Source organism: Mirounga leonina, unplaced genomic scaffold, assembly GCF_011800145.1.
Source record: "Mirounga leonina isolate KUSES-001 unplaced genomic scaffold, KU_Mleo_1.0 Mir_166, whole genome shotgun sequence".
NCBI lineage: Eukaryota > Metazoa > Chordata > Mammalia > Carnivora > Phocidae > Mirounga > Mirounga leonina.
The window spans coordinates 13,542,726-13,562,435 of NW_023270418.1; the positions used below are offsets into that span (position 1 = coordinate 13,542,726).

At 51.6% G+C, this 19,710-nt stretch overlaps 1 protein-coding gene across 1 annotated transcript in view; it reads right to left on the bottom strand.

Moving 5' to 3' along the window:
- ABTB2 (ankyrin repeat and BTB domain containing 2) overlaps positions 1–17,808 on the bottom strand; it is a 171,019-nt gene extending 153,211 nt beyond the window's left edge. The window contains exon 1 of the mRNA XM_035012547.1: positions 16,510–17,808. Coding sequence (XP_034868438.1) covers positions 16,510–17,392 — 883 coding nt within the window. The 5' untranslated portion in view covers positions 17,393–17,808. The remainder of the gene's footprint in view (positions 1–16,509) is intronic.
- Positions 17,809–19,710: the final 1,902 nt, after the last annotated feature.

Genomic DNA, 19,710 nt, shown 5'->3' on the forward strand with positions numbered 1-19,710 from the left:
GGCAGCCACCGGGGCCTCCCTCCCTGCACAGGACACAAACACCGTCAGTGTTCACCACCCCCACGCTCAGGAGAGTGTTTATACAGGGTTAAATGTGCCCAGGAGGAGCCCCTCCGATACTTCTTCACTTAAAAACTTTGTTTCTAACTTTACAAACATTGTATCATGCTACATGTAATCTTTTGAGGCTGATTTTTATTTTTATTACATTGCTACGGGTCATTCAACTCCTATTTTTCTTCCCAATTCATTCATTGCCAGCGAAGCCCATGCTTTGTTTGCGTTTTTGCTTTTCACTTTTATGACACCACAAGGCAGGTGATGCTGTCATCCTCATTTTATAGATTAAAAAACAAAACAAACAGGCTCTGGGGCTTTCCCAACCTCACATAAAACAAAAAAACCCCAGCTTAGTGGGGATTATACCCAGATTTGTCTCTAAAGCCTTTGATCCTTTCCACTGTAATACTGAGGATGTGCTCACACAGGAGTGGGTGCCCTCATCAGACTGGGAAGGGTCACCAAGGACGCCCACCCCCAATAGTCACCGTTGTCCTCATGATCATCATCATTACGGTTAATATACCCGACGTTTACGTGCCAGGTACTATTTCAAGCATTTTAGAAAGTGTAATTCACTTACTCCCTGCAACTACCATAAGGGGTGGGTTAGTATTCTCTCCATTTTACAGGCAAACTGAGGTGCGGAGATAGGAAGAAATTGGAAGCAGCGGATCCAGGCTTTCAACCCAGGTGGTCCGCTGCACGTTGCCCCCTCAGTCACAAAGCTATCTGCCTCGCAGGCTGCAGAGAGGGACAACCATTTGAGTACCAGTGACGAACAGGGATAGTGGCCATGTGGAGTTTGCACCCCGGACAGTAACAGCTCCACTCCCAGATCCAGATTTATTTATTTATTGAGGAAGGCGCTGACTCTAGGCCTGGGTCCCAGGAGAAGAGCTGCATGCAGGGGCCGGGCAGGGAAGGAGGAAGGGGGAGGAGGAAGAAGAGAAAAAGCAGACTAAAACACAGACAGGCTCAGTGACGACTGGCATAGTTTACTGGTGGCTGGTCTCGGTCAGGGGCTGGGTCTGCAGACGGAAAGAACCAGGCTCCGAAAGCCAGGGCTGGAGGGCCACAGGGCAGTGCTGTGAGGAAAGGTGGCATGGCAGATCCTTCTGGAAAATCTCATATTCTGTTTAGAATATAGAATTATTTGACCCACTCCCAATAGCCTAAGGATTGTGATTAAAATTCCAGCCAGCTTCCAGCAATGAAAGCCGTGGGCTTTGAAGGCTGGTAACTCTGATGTCAAACTCCACCCCTGCCACCTGCTGTGTGCGTGCAGGACCTTGGCCAATTCACAAATCTGAATTACCTGAGGGGCCTTTAGAAAATATACATGTTCTGGCCCCACTTTTCCAGGTTTTTACTTATTATGTCCAAGGTGGGGCCCAGAATGTGAATTTTGAAAATGCCTCAAGATGTTTCAGCCCCCAGCCAGACCTGGAAATGACTGATGTAAGAACTGCCTACATTTTAGGAAGGCAGAGGAGACGTGTGGGCTCACGCTACAGGTACATGGACAGACACACACACCCCCACTGGGATCTTTTGACATTTGAGGGGCCCCACCGACAATGGAGAAGACCTTGGCACAGATAACTAGCAAAGCAACTATTTGCCAAGAAGGATCCGAGCTACCGATTAACCACGAGTGATTTGTCAATTCCAGGGAAGCCACACAAAGGACAAGGGTTTGGTCAGCCTGGAAGGGCTCACGGGGGGCCCAGGTTACACAAATAACATCAAGATAATGCAATATCCTGGCCCCATGTCTTTCCTTTCTTCTCTTAGAAGTGTTTACTTGAAAGTGGTGTCTCCCTCGGTAGAACCATCTATAGAAGGAAAGCAGGGACAGCACCACCCTCGGCGGCATTTGGATTGCCCTCATTGAAATCCATCTCTTGTAACAACTGTGGTGAAAATGATTCGATTCCCTACATATGGTTCCAAGTTATTTGGATTTCATCACAAGTGGCAGATTTAGCACATTCTGTATGTGGGCAAACGAGTGGCAACTGCATAACTATATGGGCATTTCTCACCACAAATTAATCCTATAGAACCAACCCAGCTCTGATTACACTCTTGGATGGGGCGGTGCTGGTCACCCAGCCCAAACCAGCAGGACGGAAGCAGGCTGGTGGTTACCATGTGAGGACCTGACATGACCACTGCACAGAGGCGTGCTCTCTACCCCCACCATCCTCCAGAAAGAAGAAAGAGAGGGGGAAGAAAAAAGACCATGTGGAGGCCCAAGATACACAAACTTCAACCTAGCCATTCACTGGGAGAGCGGACACCCTCTGGGTCACTTCTTCTAACCAGACAGATGATACACCCTCGAGTAGAAAATGCGAGCACCACAGGAAGTGAAAGCATGCCGCATGCCACTGCCCAGAGGCGGTGACCGCCAGGATGGCCACAGCGGTGCTAGGCACTAGGCTGGGGGCTTGGTTTGGCGTTGTCCCATTTAATCCTCAGAAAAACATACACAACTGTGTAGCCTGTGTGTGTTCTCGCTGTGCGTCGAGCATTCTGTTTCACACCTATTTCATTTTGTTTAATCCTTACAAAACCCCAAGGTATCTTTAACCCACCCTTTGTCAGCCCTTGTCAGTACAAGGGCACTGCTTCAGAGAGGCTAAGCGACTTGCCCTAGGCCACACAGCTTGGAAACGGTAAAACCTGACCTCGTGTCAAGGGTCCAGAGGTTAGAGCCACAAGAATCAATGGGCTTCATCTCTACTTCCATGAATCTTCTTGTTTCTGCAGACAGAGGGCTTTAGAGAGGCCGGAGACTAGTTCAGATTTTGAGGCCTGTGAAAACCCAGAGAGCTGGCCCCAAGTGACCCACCAATGACCCACTCTGATGGCCACGCGTCCCACAGAATCGTCTGCAATGATGCAGGGGCCTCTATCTGCCTCGTCCAGTACGGTGGCCACCAGCCTTATGTGACGAGTGGGCACTACAAATGGGCCTCGCGTGCCTGAGGAAGTGACTTTTTTTTTAATCTCATTGAACGTTTACTGAATTTCCATTTAAATAGCCTCACATGGTTCGTGGCTGTGTATAGAACAGAGCGACACCTCTCCCCCCCAGCCCAGGCCTCCTGGGCACCACACAGTGAAGGTTGTAAGAATACTCCCGCTTCCAGGGCAGGCCTTAGTGCAAATGAATAAAATAAAATAAATTCTTCTCGCCCCAGAGCAAACACCATCACTATGATCTGGGAACTTTTGCAGCTGGAAGAGAGAAATGACTGTTTCCAAAACAAACGGCCTCGCCTCATTTTTTTCTTCTCCTTTTAAAAGAAAAAATTAAGTGTAGCCCCCTGCCCCCATTAAACTACTCGAGAGGTTGTCACTTTTTTCTGGGGACAAACTCCTTTGGTTTACAGTGACATAAGGGCTAAAATATGGTCGAAAGGAAAAGCCAGAAGAATAAACAAGAAGAGGCCCAGCACTCTCTAAGGTGTCATAAATCAAGAGGAAATAGACTCAGGGAGCTAAAAGCTTCCTAACATTCTTCCTCTTGAACTATTTTAAGCAACCCACACATACAATCTCTCAGAGGTTATTTCATTCACAGCAACAGATGAGAAGCAATGAGCTTGGCAGGAGATCTCTTCAAACATGCAGAGAAACAAACACCTCCAACCACAGCCCTCAGGCCTGTCCGATCGGCCACACCACCAAGCAAGGCCACTATTTTAAGGCACCTACATGACTCTGTTGTTCAGAAGCAGCGAGGGATGCTCTGGCCTTGCTTCAGTTCCTCTCACCCTCTTGGACCAACCTATCGCTTTCTCCGCTCAGGAAATCACTAAATGTGCTTCTTCCCCCGCCCAGGCCGCTCCCGAAGAGAGAAGCAGCAGGGCCAATGGGGACTCTGGAGCCCGAGAGACCTGGGTTTGCATCCTGCTGTGTCATTTACTAGCTATGCCCCTTGGACTTCTCTGAGCCTCATTTTCATCCGCTGTGAAAGGCGGGGTAAGAAGACTTAACACACTGGGCGATTTTAAGAATGACATGGTAGGATACAGGTGAAGTGCATGGCCTAGGGCCTGGTACTTGGGAAAAGCTCCACACATGGTAGGTATGTGCTGGGGGTCTGAGTTGAGAATTCAGTCTCTTGGCTTCTCTGGCTAGGAAGGGAACACAGCGTGGCGGAGAGTAGAGAAGCTGGTGGAAGGCTGCCTGGGTTCGATTACAGTCTCTACTTCTTATTAGCTGCATGACCTTGGGCAAGTGACTTAACCTCTCTGAGACTCCATTTCCTCCGCTCAAAGATGGAATAAAACAGTACCCACCTCATTTACTAATGGGATAAATAACTTTGTTATATCCTACCACTACCATTCTAGATCGAACTCAGCTCTTTCCGTGCAACCCTAACAATTCAAGCTTCTCTTGGGTGTTCTCTGGTGATCCTTCCAGATGAGCAAGCCAAAGCAGTGAAGTGAAGGAAAGTCACCATCCTGGGTGGGGCAGAAATGAGCACTCCAGAACAATGATTCTTTTACCACCAATAATAGCTAATGTCTGAGTGCTCTCAGAGCACCAGACTTCCCAAGAATGCTTCCCACACGGTCTGGGCCCCACTCCAGGCCACTTACATCAGAATTCCTGGAGGTGGGGCCTTAAGACACACATATACACAGGTGTGTGTGTGTGTGTGTGTGTGTGCGTGCGCGCGCACCCTTAAAGCTCTCCAAGTGATTCTAATGTGAATCCAGGGTCAAGAGCCACTGAAACAACCTTGAGACAGGAACCATGATAAATACCCATTAAACAGGAGAGGAAAACTGAGGCTCAGAGACCAGGTAACTAGCTGGCAGTCAGGCGGTGGTGACTCATGTTCCAGGTCTTGGCCACCCTGTGTTGGATGGCCCTCCTGAGGAGAAGGGGCCACACCATCTAACAGGCACCCAGACACTCCCACGGGGCCTTTCTCAGACTGCTCCGGAATCCCCTTCACCTTCTCAAAGCACCCAAGAAGGTTCTCTCTTGGGCTAAATTCCTGACCCAGATTTGACCTCCACAAACCCAAAACGGCCTGAAATGGAGCCTCACTTTCCAAGGACCAAGGGATACATGCACGAAGTCAGAGCAATCCACAGAACAACTGGACCTAATTAAACAGATCTCATGTTAATGACGGGGAAACAGATTTGACGATCTTCATTAAAGGCAGCTGGCTGCCCGTGAAGCAGCTAGAAAGCAAACTTTAGGGGCTCTTAAGGCCATCAACCACGGAATTATAAGACTGAAAATAAATCTCTCCTGCCTGAGGCCCTATCTGACCCTGCTGGACGGTGCCCACTAGCAGGTCAGACAAAGGAGCGCAATGTTTCAATCCATCATATGATTAAGGGCATTCAAGGAGATCTGGAGGCCAACCTCCTTCTTGATAGCTCTATACAGAAGTGTGGGACAAGCAACCAAACTCACATGCAGACCTGTGGCTCAATCCGGCTTCTTCGACACACAGCTGTTCCCATTCTAAGCAATGGCTACTCCCGTCTTTCAAGTGCTCAGACCATCAACCTTGGTGTCATCCTGATTGCTCTCTCACGCCTCACACATCCAAGCTGTTGACATATCCCCTTGGCTCTAATTTCAAAACACGCCCATACCCTCCCCGCTGACTCCCAATCCAAGCCGCCATCCTGTCTCACCTGGATTACTGTAAAAGCCTCCCAGCGGCCATGCTGCTTCTGTTCCATCCTTGATGCTATGTTCCCTTTCCAACCTAGCAGAGGGGCTGATGTTGTTAAAGTACAAATCAGATGTCATTTCTGTGTGTCAGTCCGTCCGGTGGCTCCCTGCAGACTGAATTAGCAGTCGAAGTGCCACCCAATGGCCCATAAGGCCCGACCTGACTCACCCCCCCTCCACTGGCTCTCCAACCGCATCTCCTCCGGCACTCTCTGCTCCCCAGCACTCGCCCCAGCCCAGCCACGCTGGTTTCCCGGAGCCCCCCAGGCACTTGCTGTTTCCCCTGCCCAGATCCTTCTGCTCCAGCCTGGCTGGCCTCGCTGTGATTCTCCCAGCATGCCTTATTCTTCCTCCTTATCCCCCAGGCCTACTCCCTCCCATCCCCCTGGGCCTCTTTCACCAGACCTGGAAGAGTGCCAAGCACATAGTAAGCCCTCAGTAAATATTTGTTGGATGAACAAGTAGATGTACCCTAACCTCAACTCTTGGCCTCTCCGGTGCGCCCAACCCCTGCGACCCACCACCTGTCTCCTCAAAGCCCGACGTGGTAGAAGGCACACAGGTCTCTCCGAGAATACTTGGTACAAGCACCCACTAGACAGGTCAGGTTCACCATGATGCCTTTTCAGAGGCAGCTCTACCATGGAGCGTGCTCACCTGCTACTGAGTTGGGTCCCAGCATCATTCTGGCCTGCCCTGCCTGTCCTGGGAGGATTACATCCAGAAGAACAGCTGCAAGTAACTTGCTTCCAAAGTGTGTACTCATGTACAACTTGATATACCCAGCTGAGATGAGTGAAAGAAGCAGCACGGGGCCCCTGGTTTTCACAGAAGCAACTTTTGGGGCTGTCCTGTCTCCTTCTTGAGAATATTTTATTCATTTTCAACTTGGGGATTCTTCTGGTGGATGGGCTGGTGGGGAAGAGGTTGATAAGCCACTCCATTGGCAGAGCCTCTCAAGGTGAGCTTCCCAAGCCCTGCTCAAACTTTGTGGTTGCAGGGTAAACTGGGGGTCAGAACCCATGCACCTAGGACTGCTGAGCTCCATGTCCTAGTGCTTGGAGTTGCTGGAAGCCTGTCATCCCCACTTACTCTTACTTTCCCTCCTCTTTGAAAAACCGGCCCTGCCAACTGCAACAAACAGCATTTAAAAATATCTTGCTGGATTATACAGCCCTGCTTTCTAAATTCCTCACAATGCCTGTCTCTGTCCCACATAGTATGAAGACGGGTGTAGCGTATTTAATTTTTTTTTTCTAGCTGCTCCCCTGCTATAAATACCCAAGTCTGGGTAGGCGGGCCTCAAACACTGGCTGCATGAAGTCACCTCGGAGGGAGCGGATCCCACCACAGTGCCGGCCCGCCAGGGTCTGGACGCAGCTGTTGAGCATTGAAGTGCTGGGTCGGCCAGGAGACGACAGAACTATCCCTCTGATATGGGGGGCGCGGGGTGAAATGTCTAATACAGTAATTGCAGTTAATCCCAATACGGAAAAAGATGGTGTTTAGTCCTAGTACCCAGCCAGGTCTTCAGAGAGCGTGTCCAGCTCCATCCCGGGCTGTTTCTTTCCCAAGGATACTAATCACAGGGCTTGACCTTAGGAAAATGATTTCACAGTGTCCTTGTGGGGTCTAGAAACATCATCAGAGACAGAAGGGCCCTTGGAGAATCTAGCCCAACCTCTTCACACCACAGATAAAGCAACAGAGAGCCAAGAAGACAGAGTGATTCACTCCGGGTCACGGAGGGGCCATGCTCCAACACAGAATTTTCTGGATCCAAACCCTCTGCTCTCTGAACTGGATTGTCCTAGATGCTTGTGCACATATAGTTGCTTGGTGTGTGAGCTTCAGCTTGTGTTTATTAACAACTCTCCTCACAGAAAATGCTGATTTTCACATTTTAAAAGATACTAAAAAAATTTTTTTTTCATTTTGAACAAAAACTTGGCCTCAGTTTCAGGGATGATTTTTATGCACTAAAAGTTTGTTTTTGCCCTCTTTGAGGTCTAATTTAATCTCTCCCCACCCTAATCTTGTCTATCTGGTACTTCCAAGTTTAGTTCCCCTATTTAATTTTCCCATAATGGACCTAAACCCACCCCCCTCTCCTCAACTCACTTCTGGAAAAAAATGGACCCCAAATCATTAACCACAAAAGACTATAAATATATATATATATATATATATATTTCATTCATGAGCTCTTTTTCAAATGACAAGAAAATTCCTTCACTGGGGTCAGGAAAAGCACAGCAGTTATTAGCTAGGCCATTGATGATCTATCACATTTTATTATTGTCAGTGGAATTCAGCTGGACCCCAGGGAGTCCAATCCAGATGGCGTGGAGCGACAGAGTGGTTCCACCAGATCAAACATTTAACAAGACTGAAATCTTTATTATCATTGCTCTGGAAATACCCTCTCCGAGAATTGGAAGGTGACTAAACCTCTCTGAGAACTGACCTACTATTTCCAAAATGATCAACGCTAAACTGGAAATTGAACACATCAAGTCAGATACTCATTACCGAAGAAAATATCTTACCCTGCTTTATGTCCCTCTCCACCTCCAGATTTGAGAACCCTGCCTTGGCAAGAGTCAATCCGACGGCCTCATTTAACGAGTCCGTCAGCCCTGACCTTCATTTGGTACCGTGATTGCTCTCGCCTGAAATGCTCCGTTCAGGGCCCTGGGAAGAAATGACAAGTCTGAAGCCAAGTTGAATGGGAGAAGCAAGGTGGATGGAAGCCTTGTTCTTCATGCCCTCTCAGCCCAGGTCTGCTCGCTCAGTCTTCTCTCATTCCTTGTACCGCTAGGACAACGGACGGGGGGCACTGCTGAGGCCAAGCTTCCAATCAACAGGAGGGGTAACGGGAGGTCTGGGGCTGTGGCTAAGATGCGCTCGGGGAGCAGACACACTCGATTTCTGAATTATAAAAATGAGTATTGGAAAGCTCTCTTCCTGTACTCTGGCAGACTTCTTAACATCTGGATAAAAGATGTGGGAAAGTTGTCCCTTTTCGCTGTGTTATCTGCCCTGCTCTCCCCGTCCTGCATCTGAACCTTCTGGCCTTTGGCTTCCAGGTCTCTGCGCACATCGTTCCCTCCTCTGGAAGCCTCTGTGCTCCCCGCACCGCCTCCCCGCCCCTGTCACGGCCCTGCCCGCCCCAATCCCACTGGCCCTGATGCCACATCCGCATAAAGCAGCCCTGCCTCCCAGCCAGCCAGGCCTCCTCTCTTTCCCCTTTGAGCTCTCTCGTCACCAAGAGCTTCCAGGTCCCCATCTATAGGGCAGACACGACATCCACCTCACAGGAGGGCTTGGGAGCAGAAATGAAACAGCTGATGGAAAGCAATCAGCGCCGCCCTTGCCGACTGCAGCCAGCGACCCCGGCCTGCAGCCAGCGACCCCGGCCTGCAGCCAGCGACCCTGGACTGCCTTGTAAGGATCTGGGCGTGTGCTCTGCTTTCCCTCCTAGACCCTCCGCTCCCTGACAGGGGAGATCAACTCTTGCCCTCCTCCAGCTTGTCTCCATGGCCTCATCCGCAGCTGGCTCTCGGTAAGCAGCCGATCAATGAGGCCGGCGTGGCATTTCTCGGCTTCCTGGGGCCGTGCTCCTTCGGCTTCTCCTCCCAGTTCGGCCTTTGGCTCCAAACATGTCGCCAAAGCTGCAAAACCATTTAGGCTTTTTTTTTTTTTAAAACAAGCAAGAAGACCACAAACTATGTTTACACGACAAGCCAGCAAAACACAAAACACCTGCTGTCCCGTGGCTCGGGACTTGGCAGCTGCAACAAGCGGGGTCCAATATCCACAGTGGAGTTGCTCCCTGGGGCCCGGGACCTTGCGTGCACGCTACCGTGGTCCTCGGCGCAGGGGGCGGACAGAGCTCGGGGAGAGGGGTCTGATCTCGCTGCCCCCTGCCCGCCCGCTTCATCTTGGGGTCAGTCGGGCCATAGCTGAGCAGGGTGCGAGGGTGCTTTTTCCAGATTCCATAACTTCCTTCTACCTATTAGTCACCAAGGAAAGCCTTGTGACTCATCCTCGTCACCCTGGGATTTGGGTCACGATCCTCCCCTGCCCTAGAGACTCCCACTATGACAAAAAGCAAACATGACCAGCACATTCAACACAAGTCTGCAAAAATACAGCAATAATTAGAATCAATATTTTATGTGCCAGAGTACAAGGTTCCTTACGGAGGCTTTTAGTTACTCTTTTCAGTCCTATTACAGAGCAGCGTTTCTCAATCAGTGGTGATTTTGCCCCCCAAGGGACATCTGGCAACGTCTAGACACGCTTTTGCTGGCCACGGCTGGCAGCAGAGGGGCCAGAACAGAGGGCAGGCAGGGTCTAGCGTCTAGGGGGTAGAGGCCCGGATGCTACTGAGCATCCCACAATGCACAGGACCGCCCCCACAACAAAAACTACCCAGTCCAACCTGTCAACAGTGACAAGGCTTGAGAAATCCTGTTATAGAGAAGGAAACTGAGGCACACAGCCCTCAAGTAAGGGTGCCAGGAAGGACACCCAGACAGTCCAACCCCGAGCTCTGCTCTTCATGCTGAGCCCAGCATCTCGGCCATCCCGGGAGCCCCCACTCTGTACCGAGTGCAGCGCCCCACGCAGAAGAACCAGCCCCTCATTTTACTGTAGCTCAACGGAGACCTGGAGCAACTTTCCCGGAGGCAAAGCAATTTAGGCAAAGCAATTTGGGCCCCAACCCAGACTTCAAAGCCAAAGCATTTCGGTGCTTGCCACATGGGCTTCTTCTCTCCCCAGGCTCCCAGCACTGACATTTCGCCCCATGAGGACTACACCGTAGCAGACTCTGAGGAATTCCTAAAGGCTTTTTTGCCAACTCCAGAGTCAGTGAGCTGAGCTCCCAGAGACCAGTGGCCTAAACACAGGCTCCCTTGGGGTGCATTGCCTACTGCGTTTCCTCCTTTCCTGAACTGACTCACCCTCCATAAGAGTTTGGCAGTGGAGGCCGCAGCTTTTCCATTCAGCTGGGCTCACTGCTCACCAAGCAGCTGACACGTGCAAGGCCCTCCCTGGGCAGGAGAGCTCCCTCTCCCCTCAGGAACAGCAATCATGGCTCCTTAGGATCGATGGCACCTGCCGAGCATGCTCGGGGACAGCTGGGAGGCTGCAGTTAAGCACAGTAACCGGGCCTCCTTTGGGGGCAGACCCGTGCCTGGATCTTAATACCCGGTTTTCACCATTAGTTATGAAGATTCACTGGCCTAATGCATTTAGGGTGCCTGGACACAGCAAGCCGCCAACAAACAAAATCTATAATAAATACTGCTGTCACTAAGAGTTTGGTGGGGAGGGTCACATACTGACCAGTTCCCCACACCTTTATTTCTATAACTCTTCACAGGAAAAGCACAGGCCTAAGGCTTGAGCAATCCGGGGCTCTGTCCTGGCATGGCTGTGACCTCGCTGTGAATTCTGGGAAAGGGCGTCCTGTTCCATGGATTTTTATGGGGACCCAGTAAGGTCACGGATGAAAAATGTTTAAGGTGCTGCACAGGGTGTGGAAGTGTGGAGACAGGCCAAAGCGCCCACCCCCTGTCCTGTCTGGCAAAGGCCAGATACAGACAGGGGGGCGGATAAAGACCACTGGGATGCTTAGGAGAAGGGGGAGAAGGGGGAAGGGAAGGTCCACCTCTCATGGAGACCTGGGGATTAGAAGCAAGGTATCTCTGGCTTGTTTTGGAACTTCAGTGTTGCTCGTGCATCCCAGGAGTGTCTTGGCAGTCGATTGCCTTAGTTCCTTCTCAGACTGGAGGCAGGGGGTGGAACCTTTTCTGAGCAATAGTCATCAACCGAGATTGCCCTCTGGGGCAGCTCTGTGGGCAAGGGAGGTGTGGGGTTGCTATTCTTAGGGGAACTTGCTGCCTCCATCTCTCAACTCAATCCTCCCGTTGATTTATCTGCTGCCTATTAACTTCTGCTTTGACACCCCCACTTTGGGTACTGTACCCTGAAGGGATCCCCTATTTACCTTTGAAATACAAATGAAACCCCTCCATTTACATTTACTCATCACAGCTGGCCTTGGGAACCCTTCAAGAAATTAGAGTATCAAAGGCTGAATGATGTCCCTAAGGCTTAGGAACCCCCAAAATGCTGCCTCTGCTCATCAAGCACTTGAAACTTTCTGCCATGGTGTAAAAGGGGGAAGGTTCTTCCATAGTGTCAAAGGATTTCAAATCAACTTTCTGGAATTAAACATCTGTGTGGTGGAATCATTTATTTGCCCGACGAGTATGTATGGAGCACCTACTACGCACCAGGTGCCATGTAGGGCATCGGGGAAGACAACGAGCTCACAGTTGGGTGGGAGGGACAGACCCGAGCAAGAAACGATAGGCACATATGCTCTGGGTGCTGCGGAAACGTGGAGGAGGGGCGGCTTTTCCAGTCGGGGCGGGGGTGGGGGTGTGTGTGGAGGAGTCAGGTAAAGCCTTCTGGAAAAAGCAGAACAACTCCACCTTGTTCCTCCAACTACTTGAGGCTGGGTTGCATTTCTCAGGCATTCAAGGGGGGAAAAAAATAAGTTTTCATTTCCAAAGCTTGCTTTCAGTTTTACCAGCTCCCTTGACTTCAATAAAATAGTCCAAGAGAAGCTGCCCTCCTCCCTCAGACTACCCAGGTGTGGAAACTGATTAAATAGCAACTAGTGGCTCAATTAACCCTTGTCCCCTTCGTTGATGATCTCAGGGAAATCTCCTTATAACCTCCTTGCTGTGTCCTACAGAACGACACATTCCCCGCTGAAGATGCAGCCCTTGTATTTCTTGGCCATAAATGAGATTGTTGGGTCTTACCTCAGATGATAAATAACTGAATAATTCAGAAAAGTCCCCAGTCACTATATTTGCTGAGAGATTCTTCAATCGCAGTGGTACTGATACTATTACTAGTGACATGCCTGAGAGGCCCTCCTTGGCTGTCATTTAGATTAGCTCTAGTCACACTATCCCATTACCTTGTCTTTTTTAGTAACATTTACTACTAAGGGTAAATCCCTATTTGTCACTGGTTTATAAGCTTCATGAGAGGAAGACCCCCCTCCCCCTCTCCACTTAATCTATAGCACTTTTTTTTTTATGCCTCCCCCTCTTTTTTTTTTTTTTTTAAAGATTTTATTTATTTGACAGAGCACAAGCAGAGGGAGAGAGAGGGAGAAGCAGGTTCCCTACTGAGCAAGGAGCCCGATATGGGACTCGATCCCAGGACCCTGGGATCATGACCTGGGCCGAAGGCAGCCGCTTAACCGACTGAGCCACCCAGGCGTCCCAATCTATAGCACTTTTAACAGCGATGGGCACAGGGTCAGTGTCAGTAAATATTTGTTGAATGAACTACCATTTACTGAGCATTTACTATGTGCTAAGATTTTCAGCCCTATGATCTCACCCAATCCTTATGATCTCATACCAACCTCCTGAGTTAGGTGCTGTTATTACCCCCATTTTACAGATGACAATGGTTAAGAACTATGCCCCGGGTCACTCTTATAAACAGCAGAGGTGAGCTCCAAACCCTGTGACTCCAGCGTTTGCACTCCTTACCTCTGATGGGGCTATTCTTGTGCACTTCCTGGTGACTGATTTGGAGTAAGAATATTCCAGCAAAATCCTCTCATTTCACATGCAGTCTTGGAACTGAAGAGGATTTCTCAAATGCTTTGAACACTCGTGAAAGCTTCGTAAGACAAACAGCCAAGAAGAAACCCAGGAGTGAGTCTCGGTATCAAACTCACACACAGGGATAAGAAAGAGCGGGCAGGGAGGAGGGGGGCAGTGAACCAGAGAAGTTTCTATTTTCTGCCAGCTCCGTGCTTATAAATAGCACCCTATTAGAGTGGTTTCTCTACCTCCCATAAGGAAGCCACGGAGATACCATCCCTTAACGACACTGCCCTGGGAACACGGACCTCAATACCAAATGAGCAAGTGACAGAGAACTCCTGCAGCTCTGTGAAGCTGAGATCATGTTGTATAAACACTACAGAACTTTTGTCATCCATCTTGGGCTGAGCAAAACCATATTTGCCCAGCACTCTGAGTAATGGCCAGGAGTAGATGGGTTAGGGCTCTTAAATTCCTGGTTGGAAGACATTAAAAGTTTAAGAGCCCTATATAGCTGAGTCAAATGCATGTGCCCATGCTGTATAATTAGCAGGCACAACAACAATAAAGATATAATTGAAAGGGAAGACCAGCAGGGCAAGAATGCGAACCGACACCCTCCTCCCGGGTGTAGCCTCTTCTCCCTTGGACCTCAGCTGCGTAAACAGTAACCTTGCCGGCGCTCGGCTTCAGTGTGGCAAAGGTTTGGATCTCCCATTCCTTCCCTGAGCAATTTGTTTCCCTCTGAAGTCAGCTTTCAGGCATAAGTAATTCACTGCTCCTCTACTAAACATTCATTTCACTTTGTCTAAACAGACTTCTTAAATCAGCCTAGTTATTGTTTACGGAGGCCACCAGCAGGATCTCATGTATAAAAAAATGAGCATCCATGATCCTAAGTGGAAGCAAATGGTCACCCTGCCTGCAAGAGACTTCCCAGGAGACCAGGGAAGGCACAGAGGGAGACGCTTGCTCTGGACATCCAGGGAACTTTGCTGTCACATGGAGTCCTGCTGTCTTGACTACCATGGCTTGAGAAGGGTTGTTTGGAGTAGGGGAGGAGGGTCAGTGATGGGGTCAAAAACTCATCCTGTAAAGAAAATCCCAAGGAGTGATGGCCCTAGATAAGAAACGGTGCTTTGGGATAAGCCCTTTAGTGGAGGACACCCGTGTTCTAGCAATTTCTGGCTACTTTGCATTTTCATGGGATCCTGGAGGAGCAGCTGTTCTTTCTTGCTTCAATTTGCAGTTGGAAAAACTGAGAAGTTCTTCTACCTGCTGGGCGCCAGCTGTGCATGAAGGACATTTTTGGTTCCGTTGGGCACCCCTTGTTCCATTTTTGTTCTAGTCTGGTTTATAGGCTCGGGGCCTCCGTCTTTTCTGCTAAGGAGCTTTCCTTCTTTGAGCTCAGTCTGGGCCTCCCCCTCAGCCCAAAGTACAGGACTCTCCCCTGGGCTATGATGGTGGGTGGAAATCCCCCTGCCCTCCACTTCCTCTCCTGGAGCTCATGTTCCCGGTGTTGATACCACAAACTCAGAAGGCAAAGCACAATTGCCAGCTGTGACATCAACACAGATTCTGGGCTGACCTCAACTCTGACCTAAGAGGAGGAAAATTAAAAGGCAAATGCTCTTCTATTCCAGGCATCTCCTTTGGTGGTGCCAGAATTAAAACTCAAACCAAGGAAGGGCTAAGCAAAGCCATGCTGCTACATACAATCTCCAAAATGAGGCCTTAGGTGTCAGCTGCCCTCCTTGGAAACTGGACTCCTAAGAATGAAGCTGTGTCCGCTCCTCTGATGGCTAAAAGCTTGAACTCTGGAGCCTGCCCAGGCTCAAAGTTCAGGTTTATCACTTAATATCTGTGTATCTTGGGTAAATTCCTTAACTGCTGTGTACCTTGGTTTCCCCATCAGTATAATGAGGATCATACTAGAGAGTACCTACCTAATAGAGTTGCTAGGATTTCTTGAGTTAACGTATAAAGTGCTAAGAATAGTGACTGCCATCATGTTAAGTGCTCACTTTGCATTTTAGCTATTTTGATGTTAAACCACGTTTAAATTTGACTCCCTTTATCCCTTCTCAGCACCCACCCGGCCTCTTCCACGGACTACTTATTTACCACCAAGGGCTGTCCCCAAAATGGCCTTCCAATCAGATTGCAAGGATGTCTAGCCATAGTACCATTCTAAATAATTTATGGTTTGCTGACTTCTGAAATTGGAGTCTGGTAGGCAGTTTGCTGTTAAATGTATGTCACACCCTAACCTTACCAGGGAGAAGGTCAAGTGCTTCCCTCCACCCTTTGCACTGAAGCCTTGTCATCCCTCAGAGAAATGCAACTACCCAGTGTGGTTCCTTTCTCAGACTCCACATCATGCAGCTGCCCATCCCCCACATCTCTTCCCCATAACCAAGTTTACTGGGTCATCATTTCTTTTAGGAAAGCCCACAAGGTTGTGCATTTAATACAACACTGAGCACAGACAGTTAAGAACCCACCACTACTTCTCCGCCTTCCAGGAGGAGGCCTGAAGTGCATCCTTCAGGCCTGCAAAGCCCCAGGCAGCTGCACCTGATCCTGGGCTTCCCGCTCCCTTCCTCCCGTCCCACTTATCCAAGGCTCAGGTCTTAGAGTTTGGACCCCCTGGCTGCTGCTATTGGGCCGAAGAGATCCAGGGTCAGAGCCACAGTCCACCTGCTCTGCTGCTGGGGAAAGACCCTTAGAGATCCAGTCAGGCAAGGCAAAGAGCGGCAGGGCAGGCAGCCTCGCGGCAAGGAAGGTTCAGGAATGGCTTGGTCAAGAGCCTCAATCACTGAACAGCACCCAGACAGTGACAATGCCGCGAGGAATAGGATGTAGTACATCAATCTCAGCTTTATCCTCCGAAAGCCAGTCACCCCAAGAACGATCTTTGCGAAGAGCCATTCGATGGACTCCACCCACAGAACAAACGTTTTCTCCCAGGTCCTGGCACACCCACCAGCTTCAACCTAGGAAATTCACCCCGTGGGTAGCCCAGGGCGGGAATTCTCTGCCATCCGTCCACGGCCGAGGCCCACACACTTACCATTGGCGTTCTTGCCGCAGATGAGATGTTCATAGGGCTGCAGGACGCCCCAGAGCTCGGCGTCGTTGTTGATGACCATCTCCAGGGCCTCGGCGGACACCTCCCCGCCCCCGGCCCCTCCACCATCAGGGCTCTGGCTGGCCAGCACCCTGGCCCGGATCTCCTCCACCAGGTTCTCCATGCAGGCCGTGAGCGAGATGGCCGCGTACTCGTGGATGCGCACGGAGATGCGGGTGTCCACCATCCAACGGAAGAAGCGGCCCACCGAGAAGGTGAGGCCACAGCGCGCCGACTTGCCGCGGCGCAGCCCGTCGCCGGCGCTCATGCTGTACAGGGACAGCGCCTTGACCGCGGCCAGCGCGCAGCTCTCGGCCAGCGCCCAGCTGTGCACCAGGCGCACGGCGCTCTGCACCTCGAAGCGGGTGCACTTGGCGTGCAGCACGCTCAGGCGCTGCGCCTCGCGGGCCACGCGGATGAGCGCCCTGCGGAGCAGCCCGGCCAGGCGCCGCACCCCCTCGGCGGAGAACAGGGGCAGCCGCCGGCCGCCGGCGCCTTTGCGAAGCACCCGGGCCACGTCTCCCTCCGTCCAGGGGAACTCCTCCAGCTCCGGGAGGCGCGGGCAGCGCGAGAAGAGGTCGGCCACTTCGGGGTCCTCGGGCAGCACCGTGTTCACCGTGTCCCAGCTGTTGTGGCGGCTGTTCATGGAGCCGGAGTAGCACCACCAGGCCGCCCCGCGGTGCTGCTGCGCCGAGGAGTTGAGCGCCTGAGAGTTGGACTTGGAGGACGAGAGGCTGAGGGAGCGGCACGAGTCCCCGGCCCCATACCCGGAGTCCAAGGTCAAGTCCTCCAGCGTCTTCAGAGTGGAGCTGTAGGTCCCGGCCATGGGGAGCCTGCCGGCGGCGGCCTCGCCGAGCGAGGGGCGCTCACAACTCCATGCTCCCTTCCCCAAGCGGGCAGGAACAGGCTCTAGGCTCTCCGGGGCGCCCTCCTTCCTCTCGGCGGCCACATCGCCCGCCCGGAGGCCGCGGGAAGGTGGGCGAGATTCTCGGCGGCCAGGGCTCCACGCGCCCCGCGTCCGACGCGAAGCTGTCACTGGAACAGCCCCCGCCGCTCCTCCTCGGCGATCCCCCCTGGCCCACCTCAGCCTCCCGCCAGCAGAGCGTCTGTCCGCAGAGAAGGAATCCCGGGAGAACAGGGCGGCGGCAGAAGGAGGAGGCGGCTCGCGGCGCCGCGCGAGTCCGGGACCAGCCGGCGAGAAAGCGCTCGGCAAACTTCTGCGCGGCGCCGGCGGCCCGCACAGCTGGGTACCCCGCCGCCGCCGCCGGCATGCAAATAACCCGAGGTGGCTCACCAATCATCGGCCGCGACGGGCAGGGGCTGCACCAATGATCTCCTCGAGGGGCGGTCACTATGCAGATTTCACGGGGCTGCGGGTGAAACCCCGCGGCGACGGGGGCGGGGCTGGAGGCCGAGGGTCGGGTGAAGCGGCTGGGATGAAGGTGGAGGAGGGGGAAGAGAGCCCGCGAGCCACCGGGCGCGCCGGGAAGTGCGAGCCGACACCGGGAAAGGAGGGGTCGAAGCTTTGGGCTCGGGAGCTGACGATTTAAAGGAAAATTTAAAGGAAAAGCCACTGTGCCCTAACCCCCTGCCCGCCGTCCAGGCTTTGGGCGTTCGCAGCCCCTTTTCAAGCCCTCTGCAGCCAAGCACCGAGGCTGACTTGAGTGTGGGTCCGGGGGGCGTGGGGGGAACAGCCGACTGGGGGAGGGGGGCACAAGCCAGGCACCGCACCTCTCTCCCGGACTTTCTGGCAGGCCCTTCCCGTTTCCTGAGATGAAACTCCACTTGTGTTTAGAGGGAGGAGGGACGTCCCTTCTTGCTTCTCCCGAATCCGTCTGGTTTTCTTTACGTTGCTATCCTAGGTTCCAGTCGGAGCAGATCTGACGAATAGACGGGCTGCAGGAGGTCTGTGGTCCCCCTCCCACCCCACCACGGGAAATTACGAAGTTTTCTGAGTATTAACTCTGGGGAGAGGGTCCTAACTTTTATCAGATTCTCAAAAGGGCCCGGGGCTTCCCTGTTACATCTGTACAGTCCTGCTGGCTGTCAGGTGCATCCTCTCTGTCCGAGGTGCGCATGTCCGAGTGTGTGTGTGAAGGTGAGAAATGTACCTAGCACTGGCCTGCGCTCCCAACACCTGGCTGCATGCCCCACGCCATGACGGTGTGCCCATGGGCGAGCCCTGCGCCCCCTTGGGACTCGGTTTCCTCCAGGGTGAAATGAGTGCTGACCTCCAAGCAGCGCCGGGGTAAACACGTCTCAGGGCCTGTGTCCAGAAGCGGTCAGTCAGAGCGCTATTGGTTCCAGCAGATCCACGCCCAGTCCTCTCCGTCCGGCTGCGGTCCCGCAACTGTGCACACACACGTGCTCGAACGTGCATATGCCCCCCTTGACCGCAAAGTCAAGGAGGAGATTGCGCACGCGTTACCCCCAAGTTGGCCTCCCGCGCTCCTGAATGGTTCCTTTGTGCTGTATTTTACACAGTTCCAACCTCGGGCCGTGAGTTGGATACGAGCTGGAAATGTCTGGTTTGCCTCTTTCCTTCTGAAATTAATGGCCCTTGCCCTGTGAAACTCCTTTTTCTGTAGCAGTTTGGCTTAAATTTTCCTTTCTGCGGATCTTTATTGATGCAATATTGCTGCCTCGTGGTCAGAAGTGGGAACGGAGTCAAGGGTGGAAGTAATACGAAAGACACAAGTCCGCAGCGCTCAAGTTAAGAGGACACAAGATGGGACTACATTTGGTAGAACTGAGATAAGAAGTCAAAAGTGGGTATTGAGGTTCAACATGTCAAAAATTCGAAAACAAATTGGATGCAATTTAAAACTTATTAGGGGAAATATAATTTCAAAGCAAATGTCGCCCTCTAATGGACATTTAGAGGAAAGAAATTGCTCACAGGCCCGTCGGTTCTTTCTCTCTTTCTTTCTTTTTTCTTTCTTTCTCTCTCATTCTTTTTCTTTCTTTCCTTCCCTCCTTCCTTCCCGTCTTTCTTTCTTGTTTTTCTTGTCTTTCTTTCTTTCTTGTCTTCCTTTCTTTCATTCATTCTTTCTTGTGCACACCCTTAAGAAGCAGAGAAAATTTCTTAACTGGAAGCTTAAAACAGGGAACTGGGAAAGAGCAGATGCCGTTTATCTTATATTT